The 16,918-nt window shown below is 42.4% G+C and overlaps 1 protein-coding gene across 4 annotated transcripts in view; it reads right to left on the reverse strand.

The window, feature by feature from the left end:
* Nucleotides 1–1,036: 1,036 nt before the first annotated feature.
* Nucleotides 1,037–16,918, reverse strand: part of CNPY1 (canopy FGF signaling regulator 1) — a 59,645-nt gene continuing 43,763 nt past the window's right edge. For 3 of the 4 annotated variants that reach the window (XM_061166198.1, XM_061166199.1, XM_061166197.1), the window contains exons 3-5: nucleotides 8,819–9,022; nucleotides 6,937–7,033; nucleotides 1,037–3,021 (exon numbers count right to left, since the gene is read on the reverse strand). In XM_061166198.1, coding sequence (XP_061022181.1) covers nucleotides 2,984–3,021; nucleotides 6,937–7,033; nucleotides 8,819–9,022 — 339 coding nt within the window. In that variant the 3' untranslated portion in view covers nucleotides 1,037–2,983. Of the gene's footprint in view, nucleotides 3,022–6,936; nucleotides 7,034–8,818; nucleotides 9,023–9,732; nucleotides 9,836–16,918 lie in introns of those variants that run through there. The other variant, XM_061166200.1, reaches the window with a different exon arrangement.

Here is a 16,918-nt window from a genome sequence, read left to right on the forward strand (position 1 = left end):
AGCAAATCATCTGAGGAATTTAAGAAACTTATAAAGGGGATTAAATTATAGGCTAAAGATCACAATAAAAAATGCACATATCTAATGGGTATCCTTTTTATCCTTTTATAATATTGTTAATTGCATTTTGGTATAAAACTATGGAATATGCTATGGACTGGGTGTCAAGATTTAAGATTACCTCAAAGATTTGCCTTAGAGTTTAAAACAGGATATACAATCACATCAAAGGCTGGCATTTTCTCATATTCATTACAACATGAATTTTAAGATAGATTGGTATACAGCTTAAAATATTTATTTAGATCATACTATTACATATATGAATAAATGTCAACCAAGCAGAGAAATAGGTATAAAAAATATAACCAGCTATTGACTCTATCTTTTTAGGGCTTGTCTTAGTAAATCAAGTATTGATCGCTCCCATTTGGGACTTTGCTCTATTCTACTCTCCACTCCTCAGTGAAATAGATTCATTGGTCTTGGCTTATTCTTTGCAAATAGTAATCCACATAACAAAATATAAGCTGTGCATCTCAGCCAATTTGGTCTTTTTCTTTATGAGAAGAGGCTCACAGGAGTCTTCCGTGGAGACCCAGAGAAATCATCTCATAAAAGTGCGATTTGAAACCATCCACCTCAAACACATCTCTCCTCATTATTCTAATAAGTAATGTAAGCCTCCCCCCAACATTTTCTCTGGGAATTTCTCTCAGTATTAGGTGGCTTTTCAGGGACTCTAAGAAACTTTTCTGTTACAGCCTAGGTGTTGTTTTCTTTTTCCTTTTTTCAGGCTTTTTGCTTTTGTTTGGTTTTTTGGTCAATAAAGGTCATTAAAAGGCAGGAATGTGGTTGGAGGGACGGTGGAGCCAGCGGCTCCTCTCTCATTATTTTTCATTAGCAAAAGCAGCGCAGCCTCACCACGACCCGGAGGGAAACCTAAGAGTCGTCGCAGCCGTAAGAAACGCAGTGACTCATATCCAGGACTCAAATGTAGTTTTAATCAGCAATCACAAACGTTTACATGCGTTTAACAAGTTTGATCTGGAAAGCAAAATATCTAAGTCATGAGATACTGAAAATCTTGCTAAGAGACAAGATTATTTTTACTAGGAAATAAGAAAAAACTGAATAGCCATATTGAGCAAAACCTTGAGATATTCACCATCCGAGGCGAGGTGTGTGGTTCTTGTCACAGTGGAAGCACCAACATCCATGAGAAACACCATCAATGGAGTGAAGGCAGACCTCCCCACAGTCACTCAGGGTGGAAACCAAAGCCCACATTCCCTTAAATTCTACGACTGGCAAGAGCACTGTATGTATGTGGGGGGTTGTCACCGACACAAGTGTTATGGTTTGAACGGGGACTTCAAGCCAGTGTCTCTGTTGTGTTCCCGTGAAGAAATAGTTCAGTGTGCTTACCAAGGAAGCCAAAGGTAGGAAAATGTTTACGGCTTATTATCTGATATGCGAAACGAAACTTAAATAGGTAAGTTTACTAAAGGTTTAGGCACTATGTTTTAAGTCCCAGTTTTCCTACCGTCCTGAAAAATGAGGCTAATGATTCTTAAATCCCGTTTCCATTTTTTGTCAGTTGCAGGCAGTGCAGACTCATCGGGTTATAATATGTAGGCGCCACACTACTGAATCAGCTAAAAAATCAGAAACTTTCTCAGTGAATGAATGACATTAACACAGAAGCCTGACTTTAACACAAGCTGAGGTGGGAGACGGAGAAAGGGAACTTCTTTCTCTCCATGGTGGCAAATTTTTCTAAACTTACAAATTGTTTTCTCCCTAAGCGTCAGTTGAACGGTGTAAGTAATGCGCTTTCTAGGTAACCTTGTAACACACGGCAAATACTTTCTGCTTTTGGAGGCGGAACATCAAGCCACTTCGTAAATTTCTCAGAGATAGCAACGAGAATTTCTTCTTTAAAACATGTGTGTATGAAGCATGCCCTGACATTTTAAACAATTAAAGTTTTATTCCACTAAATGTAAATTCAACAGAGACAATAATCTCTGTTGAAATCTCCAAGAAATGAGATCCCCAAGACAATGAAATCTCTAAGAGTGAGATCACTACACACCATTATTAAGGTGGTCAAAAGGCAATTTTCTGTAAGTTTCCATCTCTCCTTTCATCTCCACACCTACAAAAACATCCATAGACAGAAAAATAGTTGGTTAGTAGTAAAATCTACATGCTAAATATTAGGTGAAAATCTTTAAAAACAAAGCATGACAGGAGAGTTTGCACCAAAATAAACGAGTCCATTGGTGTCAGCCTGTAAGAATACATGATAATAAATACACGAATAATAAATCAACTTTCTAAATCATTTCAATTCAGAATGCATGCATTAGAAAGGCCAATAAAATTGTTCACTATAAAAGTGTTCACTGCTTTCTATGCATTTGGTTAAATTTTAGGAATTAGTATTTAAACTTAACGTTTCTAGAAATTTAAATTTCATTCCTGACATAAAGTGAATTCATTTCTTTTGGTGATAGCCATACAGTCCAGAAAAATTAGCCTGGAATTTTGCAATGTATTTTCTTAATTTCATGACTAATCAAGTACTTATGAAATCAAATCAAGTCCTTATCAAACAGGACACTATACTTGTATATGTGCATGAACTATGCAGTACGTGTTATTAAATCCTTATTTCATTTATGAAATGTCTTCACATTTGTCCTATTACTAAATGCTTTCCTGCCAAGACTGTTTGTAAATATCAAAATCCACACAGGTAATTTGCTTCATGTACTCCTCAACTGCACCTGGAGAAAGAAGTGGGACTTGTCATGATGCCAAAGAAGAGATTTTCAATAAAATATCAAACAGGAGACCCTGCAGTATGAAAAAGAGACACATAGTTTCTTCTCGTGGAGAAACATGAAGACAGAAACGCAGACATTGACCTTGGGGGCCGCGACATGACTCCTCTCTGCTAGTAGCACCGTGATTCCTAGAGTTCAGTGTGGTTAGTGGAAGTTTCACACAGACCTGGGGGATAAAAGTTAGATGGCATCACTCTCACATTTAACATCAGCCCATAAGTCATTTACTTTCTGCAAAAGCACATTCTTGTGGAAGCACATTTAAAAAAAAAACCCAAAAACTTTCCTTATGGACATTCTCAAATACACACAAGCAGAGAGAAGAATGAGTTTATTCTGCTGCAGACTGGTCAACCACTGCTATTCCACTGGTACTGCCAGCCTTTTTTCCTGGAGCATTTTGAAACAAAGCCCATGGGTTGTGTCCTCCTGCCTGTGGCCATGGGAGTATTTAAGGAAAACTCCAGACAGGGAATCAGTGTGCTGGGCACTTAATCCAAGGTGCGGAGAGGCTTGGATACATAGTACATTTCCCACTGGAAGCAATGAATGCCAGCTCTCTAGACTGGGCTATGGATTATTCCAGCAACACAATTTATTTAAAACAGGAAATAGGCTAGCCCTTGTGTTATTTTGTATCATGTGTTTGCTTTGAAAGTAATTATTTTAATATTAGAATTTACCACTCTCTTTAATGCTTGAAAGTCTACACAGAAAGGTCGAAATGCTTTTACTTTAAATGCAGGCTAACTATTTCAGAATACTTGAGACCTTATTCCTTAGGTGGCCATTCAAAATGACCATGTCACAAATTCTTATTGGTCTCATGTTTTTACAAATGTTAAGATTTGATACCAAAGCAGAAGTGATACATATAAAAAACATATTTATGTATTTATATTTATAAACTCACTCTTCCTAATGAATACCTCCACAAACCAAAAGAATCCATTCATCCATAATCTAGAGTGACATGTTTAACCTTGAGTGAAATACAGCCATCTTTTTAATCATGACCTTGTATCTTATTAAGATTTTAAAATACCATTTTTACTTCAAGACATTAAAATGACAATCTAGAGAAGACTGGGTCATGTGCCACAAAACATTCAACTAGGAAAATCTAATGAACTCTTATTTTCTGCCTAGGAAAAAAAGGAGATACGTAAGAAATAACCCTTTACCACTTTTGCTGTCTCATGCCCCTAAAACAGAGTGCACTTGATAACTTTTCTTCTACCCACTGAATAAAACTACAGTGGCATCTGCAGGTCTACCTGCAAACCCATAGCACTTCACCGAGATGTTTTTCACTCATTGAAAAGATAACACGTTTATGAAAATCTCACAGAAGTATTATTTTTAAAGCCAAACACAGTCATCTTAAATTTAACATGTTTTCTCCATTATTCCCCATGTATTTGTGTGTAGGGGTGGGCCTTAGATTCCTATATTTTCAATGATCATACTTGTGTTAATTAACTAGATGGATGCACATATCAAATCAGCATGATATACACTTTAAATATCTTACAGAAATTTTCTAGGTCATTTATACCTCTAAAGCTAAAATGCTGAAGTCTGTGAATAAGCACTGATCTGCTCCCGTGCTAACTATTAAAAATAAAGTGAAAAGGTCTACCTTAACTAGAAAAAAAGCAAAATTCTCTCACACACACACAAATATATAAGGTGTATATAAAGTATATTAACCTTCCAACCAAACTTCTAGTTCTAAAAATATCTACCTTTGAAAAGATTATTAATCTCCCTAAAAGCAATGTAGACATTTTATGAGCCCTCAGTATAGTGGCTGTTCATAGGATATAGGTCAAGTATTGGTTAATGTAGTTTCATAACCTCCAGTACACATACGCACACGCACACGGTCATCTCTCTAAAACATCACTTAGACATGCAGAGGGATCGCAGCGAAGCGGTGGCACAACAGGATAAAACAAAGCCTCATCTTTACAGAACAGAGGCTGATGCTCATGCTGCCATAGAAAACTCACTGTGAGTGTATTTCAGATTACACTAAAAGCATCTGGAGTTTCTCTATGATATGAGAGCCTCACCTTTTACACAGATTTCTAAAACCATCCTGATAGGTTAAAACATACTATTTCTTTGTTGGCTGCAGTCATGACTTAGGATTATTCTCATTACTGTGTCACTTCAGCTTTTTCCTGACAATAATTTTTAAGTTTGGAAAACCCTTGACCTTGTTGTGTGGTTTACATACTTCAATGATGGGGAGGGGGAGGCAGTTAGGAGGGGCAGGGACTCTTGCCTCTTTTTAGGATTAATGGATTCCTAGTTTTAATTTATAAATCATTTAGAGTACCCATAAGTATGTTTCACAAAGAAACAGCCTGAAAAAGCTCACTCCACTTCAGTAGGTAGCAGCCATGTGGCGGAGAAGCCTTTGGAGTGGTTACCGTGTGTTCTCAATAGGTCTGGGGCACTGATACTTATGTTTACAGTAAACACTTAATCAGTCTTTTAAAAATCAATGCTATTAAGAATGATTTGATCATGTTTTATTTTACACTAGTGATATTGCACACATCTTAAGTTTATGCTTTACACTGCATTTTCTTTAGGATAATATTAATTTTTATTTCCAATTATAAACATACGGAAGGAATGAAAAGAGATAGTTACTATAATTGAAATTAAGCCAAACTGCTGCACTTGGAAACAGCGTTTCCTCAGAATCTTATTATTTGAAGCAACTCCTGCCATAAAGAGTTGGCGAAACTTTCTAGAGACTTCCATAATATCTGAGCAGGTATTCATATAGCAAAGATGATAATGACAAGCCCAAACCCTTTGAGGAAAAACAGAAAAATAAATATTTCCAATCTTGTTCATTACATTTTTGCTTACATCCTAACACACACATTCTCATCTCTGAATTGCTTGAAAACCTTCAAAAATAATTTCTTTGGGAAATTGTGATGATGTGAAGTTCACTTCAATTATGTGAAGTTCACCACTTACAACAGTACATATCCAAAATCAATGGAAAAAGCTCTGGAATTCCTGGCTATATTCTGACTATATTATTTCACTGTGGTCTTCAAACTCCCAACCAAACTGGATTTTAAACAGAGAACAACCCCATTATCTACTCAGTAAGAAAACTTCGTCATGTTAATGGAAATCTATTACTTTCTTGTTCAATAACTTCGAACGACAAATATTTATCTTCAAATCACAGTAACTATTATTTTAAGGACTTTGGCACTAAATTTGACTCTATGGATGCAGGTGTATCATATTTTATTATAAACAACTGCTGAATGCTAGACATCTGAGGCTTCCATAATTGCATACAAGTATTTCCCCAGCTTTCAATCATCGTCTCCAAATATCACATTCATTTTTTCAAAGATATCTGAAAACAATGTACAACCTGTACCACATTCTTATAAACCTATTTTAAAAGTGTCAAAATGACACAGACTAAAAGTCCTGTGTTTAAGCAGAAGGGAGGGCCGGGGTGATCCCGTGTTTCAACTCTGTATATAGGAAATAAAGTTTTGGCAGTGTTTTCTAGCTTCTGGTTTTCTGTATGTATGCGTGTGTTTAAGAATACGAATCAAATATTATTTTCCACACCAGAAAAAAAAAAAAGTTTTAAGAAGTAGATATTTGGGGAAAGGAACTTGAAAAAAAAATTCCAGCCCAAATAAACCAACAGGAAAACATCAGAAATTTCTTACTAAAGAGAGACCCCACTGTCTGTTGGTGCAGGTGAGCAGGCAAGTCATAAAGAAATCCTTCCCTGGTCCAGGGTGGAGAACCCAGCTCTAAAAGTTTAAAAGGAGAAATGCTTTGGACCTGGGCAGGGCTGACCAAGCCTGTGCTCCTTCCCGGCTGGAAGCCAAGCATGTGTGAATTCACTTAAAAACGCCGAGGTGCAGAAGTGCAAGCAACAAGGCCACACAGCCCCGAGGTGGGTTTGTTTGCTCCCCTCACCAGACAGGCTCGGTTTGAAAAAAAATGAAAAAAAGCTGCTGAGCGGGAGAGGGGTGGGCCTGGGAGAGGGCGCACGCCACATCAGACACAGTACCTGACTTTCCACCGCACAGCGTGTCAGCGAGGTGGTGTGCCTCCTGGGTGATAAGTGAAAATATTTCATCTTCGAACTCTTCTATTATAGTCTCACACTGCAGAAACAGAACAACAACAGACGTGGATAGATGTGCGCTCACAGGACATCTTGCTAGGAAGGACTTGTCACAGTTTTATTAGCTAAAAACAGAAAATCATGTTACCAAGGTGGTCCATTTTTATTAGCCCTTTTGGTTTAAGACATCACTGCATTGGATTAACCCTCTCCCCAGAATGCTAATTGCATCATTTTCCCCGAGACTCAGCTGACTGATTAGTCGTGTTGAAAGACGAGGGTAAGGCAGGAAAATGGTTCTTTGTATTTGTTTCTCTTCCTCAAACTGGAATGGAATGCAAGGAACAGGAAGGGGGGGCGCTCCTACTTATGGAGCTGAAAAGTCTTCGCTTTTTTGGTGGGTTATTTTTGTTGTTGTTGTTATTTTGTTTTTTGGAAACTTTAAAGAACATGGCTCCTTAAAATGGTTAGACCAGTTTCCTTTATATTTAACATAACAATCCATTTTGCGGTTCTAAAACAGGATCTGAAATGTGAAAACAATTACGCTTTCTCAGCAGTGAAAACAAACGCTTCTTCCCTTGCACTCTGGATAACGGCTTGTCAGTCACTCGGGAAACTTTCTTTTCCTAACAGTTAGAGATCCATCTATAATTTCACTTCGCTCCCCCCACCCTCTGCCCACAAATCTGACATTTCTGAAAAGAGGGTGCTCAAAGGTACCCATGCCTCTGAAACCCTTAAATTCTGACTAGAGTATGTGTCTGCCTCGGGGAAACACAAGCTTACACTCTTAGGAACCGTGATGCTAAAGGGTGTTCACTGGAGACTTGGAACTCATTTTCTGAGTTCATTAAGTGAGACTCTAAAAAATTTTAAATGGCATTTTAAAATATTTAACTTCCACTATCACGTGTTTATGGAAGACCTGTGAAATATAAGCACACTTCCTCTCTGCAGTCCCCATGCTATAGTATTTTCAGCCCTGAATTATTGCCTTGACTTTTTAATTAAAACGAAATCGCCCAAAGTCAGCTGCAGCCCTTCTATCAGGGGGTCGGCATGTCTGACATTTTGGCCACCGTGTGAACCACAGACATTTCTTAAACAGGCTTTCCCATCACGGTCTGACTCAACAGCATAAGTATAGTGAAATCTCTTGCCATATATTTGGTGGGCACATTCTGAGTCAGAGGCCACCGTCCACGTAAAGGAAACATTTTGAAGGGAGGAAATGTGCCACGAGGCCAACGAGCATCCCTAAGCCTTTGTTTAACCGAGTCTGTGCTAAAATAGTTGAATTAACTCCGGAGGAGAAAGAATTCTCCCTCTTCTGTGAAGCCAGAGGAGAAAAAAGTGACATGCGTCACTCTCCCTCCATCGCGTGGCTATCCATATTTGAAAACAGCACTCATTTTAATTTAGGTTTTAATCTCAGGACCATGGCCCCTGATGCCTGACACGGGGGCCTGTACAAGCGCTGCCCGCCAATGGGACTGGCTGAGTCCCCTTCCCCACCGTCCCTGGGAGCAAAGCAACCTGCAAACGGTGCCTCCAAGTCACTGGGCCTTGTAACACACTTTCTGGAAAATATCACTTAAGTGTCTCCATGGAGATGAAACTACCACAGCCTCCCAGTGATGCTAAAGGCAAGTCACTGAGCGCCTGGTTAACACCGAGAAAGCAGCAGGACGACAACGCTAACAAACAACATTTAATGGGCCTGTCTTGAAACTCAACAAAATCCCAAAGAGCAAGAAATTTCTTTAAAGTACCAAAAACACGTTCACGGAGCATAGGATTCCTCTGCGGAAAAAGAGCTTACCGCGAATTTCAAAGGTCTGTAAGCATCTGAATAAAAATAGAATTTTTTAAATTCTTTGTATATTTTGTCTCCTTTCCTCGGAGCAAATCTCTTGAAACTCTTCTCCTTCGTCACGGGGTCTTCTTCGAGTCTGTAGTCATTCATCCGCTCGCACACTTTGTCCAGGAGGTCTGTGAGGAATGCCTCCGACTGGGCTAAGGGGATCTATGAAGGAAAAAACAAAAACGAAAAAGGCAGGACACTTGACTTAATGTTAGTGTTACTCAAGAGCCATTCCCCCGAACGCACGTGGCCGCACCCCACCCCCACCCCCCACGCGGGCAAACAGTCTTCCTGTCCGGTTACTGCCCAGCTGTATTATTTACATCATTTAAGAGGTTAGCTTAAATTCCGGTTTTTAACAGGTGCCTATGTTTGAAAGTGGCCAGAAGAAAAACTTCTATTCAAACTAGCAACTATCCTTCTACAGGAGATAATTTCTGAAAATCACGGAACATGCAGAAGAAGGCTCTGAGCCACACAGAAGGGCTGTTAGATTATCTATTTACTTGCGAGAAACCGACAGACCGGAGCCGGAGCGCGCGGGGTCTCTACGGCCGCGCACCCCTCGAGCTGGGCCCAGGCCCGGGCTCGCGCTCCGCAGCCTCCTGGACCCTCGGTGGCCGCCGGGGTCCGGGGCAGGGCCGGGGGCCGCGGGGCGGGAAGAAGCCGGGCGGACGGCGTGTCCCCGCTCGCGGGGCGCGGCCGCTGGCGCGTTGTCTTTGGAGCAGCCGGTGCGGGGGTCCGCGCGCCCCTCTCCCTCCAGAATCCGACGAGGATTCAGGGGACCCTGTGACCACCACGTTCGCCCCGCACGGGGGTCAAAGAGCACCCCGCGCCCTTGGTAACCGTGACAAAAAAAGAAAATAACCAACTCGGGGGCCGTCTAGACAGGTCAAGGTGCAGGAGGCCGCGTCCCCGCGGCTCCTTCCGGAAGGGGGCGGGGACCCGCCAAGGGCGCCGCGGGCGCGCCGCGGCCCCGGCCTCCGCGGGCCTTTCTGCCTCTCCACCCTCTGCTGATCAAAGTAGGAAGTTTGCCTGACAACCGGGGTGAAAGGGGCCGGATCACAAATGAACTCGATTTCGGCGCTGTGCAGATACCGCGCCTCCATTGTCCCCCTTTCAGACGCAGTGTGAACCCTTCCGGTGCCGGCGACCGCGCGGCGCTCACGGGCGCGCTCCGGGCGCACAAAGGCCCCGCGCCCCGCCCGCCGCCCGCGCCCCGCGCCCCGCGCCCCTGCGCGCAAACCTGCTCGAAGCCCCGACCGCGCCGGCGGCCCTGCGCTCACCCCCAGTCTCAGCAAGGAGCCAACTCTGTGCGAAGGGAAAGGGCAGCGCGGGGACGTTCCACCGGCCCCATCACGGGCGTGGGGGTGAAATTTCCCACCTTCTCTTGGCGAACCTGGAGACCGACTCCGAGCTGCCTTCAAGGCCCCTGCGGTCAACTTGGCAATTAAGTCGTTTGTTAAGCTGGAGTCTACTGCAACATCCTTTATTCTCTAAAATACCGTTTGTTTATTTTTAATGAGTGATTTATTTTAATGTCTACAATCAGAAGACCCTTAAAAAGTAGATGAAAGTGCACAATCGAACCACAATGAATACGATGTAGTCACACTTTTAATTGTGCCGTGTAAGCCTCCTAAGTTGTAAACACAACCAAAAACATAGGTTAACCGACAGAATCTGCTTTATGGATTTACGGAGACGAAAGATTAAATACGTGTTGGGACTTAAAAGCTAGAAAAGAGAAGTCGGTTCTTAAATTACAATTAGTCAAGCAGATCGTGAACAGAATGAGTATGGTCTTCATTCTGCCAGGCGAGTGCTGCTGTGTATTTCCCGGTCTGGTCCATATGAAGAGGCTCCTAGCACTTTCTGGATGTCAACAAAGCGGCACTTTAACCTCCAAGTGAAGAGCTGGCGCTTTCATTTAGAAATCTGTCATCGGGAATGCCTTCTCTCTGCCCCTCCCTAGCCCTGTCCCCAGTCTCACCGCAAGCATTGGGGAGACGCTGTCACTGAAAAGAGAGGCTCCGCGTGCTGGAGGGTGCTTTTGGAACCCTGGACGAATACACCACACTAGTTCCCGAGGCGCCGAGACCACTTTCGGAATCGTATTTTAAAACAGACCTGACGTTCTGAGCGGCGTGCAAAAACCCTGAGTATATAAGATCTGAACAGATCAGAGTGTTAATAACGTGAGACCTTCCACAACTTACTTTTGAGAGCCATTTTATTTATTTCCCGGTTGGCGCTTTAAAACAAAACAAAACAAAAAAAATCATCGCCATGTGATAACTTTCTACGAAACAGGATTGTTTTTCCTGTTTTGAAAGTGGGATTTTGTATGTCTAATAGAGTAGTATTGCACCAATTTTAACACAAATATGTTATATCCAGGGATCAACATGTGAGTTTTGTGGATTTCATACATCTTTGAAGGCTAACTGGCTTTTTGATGTAATTAGCTGGCTCTTTCTAGTAAACGTTCTTTAATAGAGAGAGTAGGAAATGTTGCTGGCAGAGAGCTCAGAAAATGCTGTTTTACAGTCTTCACTGAAAGCAAGAAAGAAAAACACACAGCAGGAGACTAGTACAGTTCACTCTACAGAAATATTTTTTTAAAAATTGACCTAAAATCCCAATCAAAGCATCTGATTTTGCGAGAAAATTTTAAAGAAAAAGATACTTATGCATGGCAGCTATTTATACCTTTATTAAAATGCACACAATTAGGGTTTTAAATGATTCCACTTAGCTGAACTACTTTCACTAAATTTAAAGACTGTTCGGGGAATAATTGAGGCTTTTTCTCCCCTCAAAGTGTTTTGATTTTAAGAGTGCAATAAGTATTGAGACAAGTGGAATAAAACTGAGGCTTTCTTTCTATACTATGAAGATTTTGAATAGTACTTGTCAATAAAGCAACTCCTATTGTAGTCTTAGGGGAGTGTTGCCTCCGTCCTGGAAGGAGGGTCTCAGAGATACTAACCTCATTAAAATATGAATGAAAAAGGCCGCCATCATTGTATCGGGAGAAAACCGATTCACCAGCCATTACTTTTACACATGGACTCATTTGGTATCGGTTACAAATACAAAAACCATCCGTTTCGATTTCGTTACTGTCTCAGTGCACCCTCAGAGTAAAATCCTAAGTTTTCTCATTCTGAAACCTAGCTATGACTCTCTCTCTCTTTTTTTTTTCCTTTAGGCCCCTTCTGACCATGTGCTTGTTCTGTGAGCAATGACATGGGGATGGGAGGAGGTACTCATATTCTGACTTGAAAACAGAAAAAGGTAGCTGAAAGTTTTGGCTTCAGTTTCTCTAGAAAGCTGGAGTTAGGGAATTATTCCGGACCACTATGGCAACACTTTAATAACAGTCAATTACAGGGTGCTTTCCCTGTTCGTTCATTACTGTCTCTGTTAATCTTGTAGCAAATTTCTTGCTTGATAGCTATCACAATCAGGCAGCAATACAATTATGTTACAGTGTACAGTCGGACATGAAAACTGTCCTTGTGGTATACTGTCTCCTTCGTAACAGTCTGACAATCTCAAATAAATCTTACTTATCTGGATGCTTATTTTGGAAGGTCCCTGAGATAGGAAACCAACACTCAACCTGCTTAGTTTCACATTGTTGCAAAGGTTTTCTTCCTAGAGGTTTCGTTATTGTAAAAATTTTAATTGCATTACAGCAAATATTACATCTACTTTAATCACTAACTTTTCATCCATAAATATACTGAAATCACTTCTGATATTAGTTAAAAGTCAATATTTAGGAGTGAAAATTCAAACCTCCTTTGCTTTAGGCTACAACAGGGAGAGCATGAATTCAGAAACTCTTGTAAGTTGATGAGATATATAATTAGCTTTTATGTTAATTGACTGCTATGAGTTTGTTGTGTGACACTTCTTCATATAATATGCAAATAGCATTGACTGTTTAGTTTTATTGGACAATATAATTAGAAACCTAAAGAAGCTCATTTTGATGAAGAATAATAAAGGTTGATAAATTTTCCAGTATTCTGTATATCAGAAAAAAATGAATCCCATCTGGACTTAATCAATAAGAGAGATTTTAAGCAGCCTTTGTTCAGAGAGCCAAAGCCAGGCAACATATAACAGAATTAATATTAGCTTTTTCAGTTACATAAATTTGATGTTAAAACAGGTGAATTTGTGCAATCAATAAAACCTTGGGGGCAAAAATACAAAGACTGCAGCACAATTTACCACAAATGACACAATAAATTTATGAAAACATCAAAAATTTTGCCTCCTTTAATCTGAATACTGAGAAAAAGTCATTATTTGAAATAAATATTTTGCAAGTGTTTCCTATTTTTATTCCTGGACATATTATGTCAACATAAAGTATACGCTCAGATTGTGAGAAAAATAGAAGTAATAAAATAATAATGTGATTGGGGGGAAATTTTTCCTAGAATTCAAAACTATTAAGATTTCAATCACGTTTTTTAAAAGTTCTGGAGCCTATTTTCAGCTAAACAATATGGAAAACTTGAAAGTATAGAAAAATTACATAATGGATCACCATTAATGAACTCCAAATGGGGGTCACTGAACTCAATTCGACTTCCTAAAGTTAAAAAATATATACTTTCTTTTCATTATTAAATACAAAATTGGCAGGGCCATTTGATTTCTCATCTTAAAAAGTATTCTATTAGTCTTTTAAGAAAGTTTACTTTTCAAACATTTTTAGGTGAACTGAAATACAACTATCCATGTGAAAAATGTTACAATTTTTCAATCTTTGTTAAAAATCACTCTAAGAGAGGATTTAGGGCGACCTTTTCACGCTGCTTCTGAGCTTTGACCTCTGCTGGCTTACCCCGGAAGGATTTTGCAGATTAGAAAAAAAGTAATAGAAGAAAGTGACAGTGCTTAAAAGGGCAAAGGCGGTAAGAACTGCAGCAGTGATAGAGGTGATGGGAATGTGTTCATTCAGTCAACAGTATTTATTCAACTCCATCTCCGTATCAGACAAACTTACGTCTCTAATTCAGGCTTTTTAAAGGGGACTTTCCTGTGATTCTGAAAAAAATTACAAAGAAATACTTGAAAAAGACTGCCTGGAAGAGAGCCAATAAATCCCAGTGGATGATAATATGACTCCTTGTCTATCAATTTAGCTAAAGATCACATAAATACATACCCGTGTCCTTATGTTACAATTTTCTGCCCCCCACCTCCCAAATCTGCCGGTCTTTCACCATCTTGCTTCTGAAAACACAGTAAGAATCCATTTCTAACCACTTCTGCAAACTGCTTTCCTGGAATAAAAGAAGTGAAAAGTCACCTACGGGAACTCTGTTGTGGCATTTCCCGGTTGCGTCATCCTTGTGAAATCTCGTTTGAAAGTCTTAGCACTCTCAGAGGAAAAGGACGAAGACTGGGATCAGTTCAGAAACCCGAGGTGTTTCATCTCTCTCATTGTGGAAACATGAGCACACAGATGTGTTCCCGCTGGCCGCAAAGAAAAGCCTTTCTTTAAAAATAGTTTTAAATAGAAAAAGTAAAACATTCACTTGATTTTTGTTTTAAATCAGAAAGGAACAAAAGCATAGAGTAAAAAGTAAGACTGATGCCTCCCCTAGAACGCCTCCCCCAGACCCCAAAGCCCAGCTCTCCATCCTCCAGAAACATTCTTGGTGCACGGCTGTGTGTATGTGAGTGAATATGTGTGCATGTGTGTGAATGTGTGTATGCATGTGCATGCGGGTCTGTATGTATGTGTGTCTGTGTGTGTCCTTGGGTGCTTGTGTGTCTTTGTATGTCTATGTGCGTGTGCACATGTGCATGTGGGTCTGTTCTCATGTGTGCCTGTGTGTCCCTGTGTATCTCTGTGTGCATGTGGGTCTGTATGTATGTGTCTGTGTGTGTCCATGTGTATCTATGTATGCATGTGTGTGTGTGCATGTGGGTCTTATGTACATGTGTCTGTGTGTCCGAGTGTATCTCTGTGTGCATGTGTGTATGTGCATGTGGGTCTGTATGTATGTGTCTCTGTGTGTCCATGTGTGTCTATGTGTTCATGTGTGTGTGTGCATGTGGTTCTTATGTATGTGTCTCTGTGTGTCCATGTGTGTCTATGTGTTCATGTGTGTGTGTGCATGTGGGTCTTATGTACATGTGTCTGTGTGTCTGAGTGTATCTCTGTGTGCATGTGTGTATGTGCATGTGGATCTGTATGTATGTGTCTGTGTGTGCCCATGTGTGTCTATGTGTTCATGTGTGTGTGTGCATGTGGGTCTTATGCACATGTGTCTGCGTGTCCGAGTGTATCTCTGTGTGCATGTGTGTATGTGCACATGGGTCTGTATGTCCATGTGTGTCTATGTGTTCATGTGTGTATGTGCATGTGGGTCTTATGTACATGTGTCTTTCTGTCTGAGTGTATCTCTGTGTGCATGTGTGTATGTGCACGTGGGTCTGTATGTATGTGTTTGTGTGTGTCTATGTGTGCATGTGTGTGCGTGCACGTGGGTCTTATGCACATGTGTCTGCGTGTCCGAGTGTATCTCTGTGTACATGTGTGTATGTGCATGAGTGTCTCTGTGTATGTGTCCATGTGCATGTGTGTATATGTGAGTGTCCATGTGTGCACTTCTGAGCGTCCTCCTCTTTGTACAGGATCCAAGCCCAGCACAGCCCCTGTCTTTCTCACTTGTGGATAAAAGGGCTCAGACACGTCCAAAAGGCTGAGGATGGTCTCCCCTTGGACCTCAGATGAAGGACACGCAGTGTGGAGGCGGCTAAACTTAAACCTGTGCAGATTCAAAGACGCCCCGTGTCCTGAGGACCGGTTCAAAAGGGAGCTCCTGGCCAGTGTGAGCTACGGCCAAATCCTTCTGGATTGTTTGTTAAACGTCAGTCTGGGGACACATCTTACCTTATTCTATCCTGAAATGATAGTTTCGAGGGGGTGACGTGAGTGTTTTTCCCCCTGTCCTGGATGAGTAGCCCCGGCCCAGAGGCTTCCTTCTGCGGCCATGACGCGGCCAGGCCATCATGCTGAGGACTCAGCCGCGCAGACACCGGGGGCGGGAAGGCCTTGGAGACCCCCTCCCAGGTGGGGAGACTGAGGCTCCGACAGGGGCGACTTGCCGGGGCCCCACAGGGGCCGTTTCAGTCGGCACCCCGTGCTGCCTCCCACCGAGTGGCCTGCAGGGCCATCTCCCCCAGACCTCAGCTGGTGGGGCCGGTAAAGAGGTGAGTAAAGTAAAACCCTGACACTGGGAAGGACGGAGGGCAGGAGGAGAAGGGGGCGGCAGAGGATGGGATGGTTGGATGGCATCACCGACTCAGAGGACATCAAACAAACTCTGGGAGCTGGTGAGGGACAGGGAAGCCTGGCATGCTGCAGTCCCCGGGGTCACAGAGAGTCGGACACGACTGAGCGCCTGAACGGCAACAGCAAGGTAAGCTGAGGTGACCAGTCCCGATGGCCTGATCTGACCAGCGTCCTCACGAGACGGGCTCAGCACACAGCCAGGCGCCAAGGGGCAACGTGTGCGGACACAGCAGGGTGGAGGGGACGAGGGCATTGAACGGACAGGAGAGGGGCCTGGGGGGAACCGGCCCTGCCCACACCTGGTTGGGATTCCCAGTCCCAGACTGCAGACGATACTCTTCTGCTGTTTAAGCTGCCTGGTCCATGGGACTTTGGCCGCTGACCTCCTAACACAGTCCCAGACTGTATTCAGTCCCGGCCTGAGGTCTTGCGAGTCTCACCTCTCACACCCAAGAGGTGACCCAGGCTGCTCGAGTGCCTGCCGTCACAAGGGGACACAGAGGGACATGCGCCGTGGGCTGGCACGTGTGCTGTGATCCCGTCTGAGCCAGGGGGACCCTACACAGGCCCCCCAAACAGCTCCACCCTGGCCTGGCCCCGCCTACAACCTACGGAGTGCTGGACCACACGCTGGCTCCTCGCTCGCCGGAGGCCTGGCCTTTAAACCTGGGGTGGAAGTGCCAGCTGTTCTCGTGTGCCTGACCAGGGAAGGTAACTGGCAGGAA

Source organism: Dama dama, chromosome 18 (genome assembly GCF_033118175.1).
Source record: "Dama dama isolate Ldn47 chromosome 18, ASM3311817v1, whole genome shotgun sequence".
Taxonomy (NCBI): domain Eukaryota; kingdom Metazoa; phylum Chordata; class Mammalia; order Artiodactyla; family Cervidae; genus Dama; species Dama dama.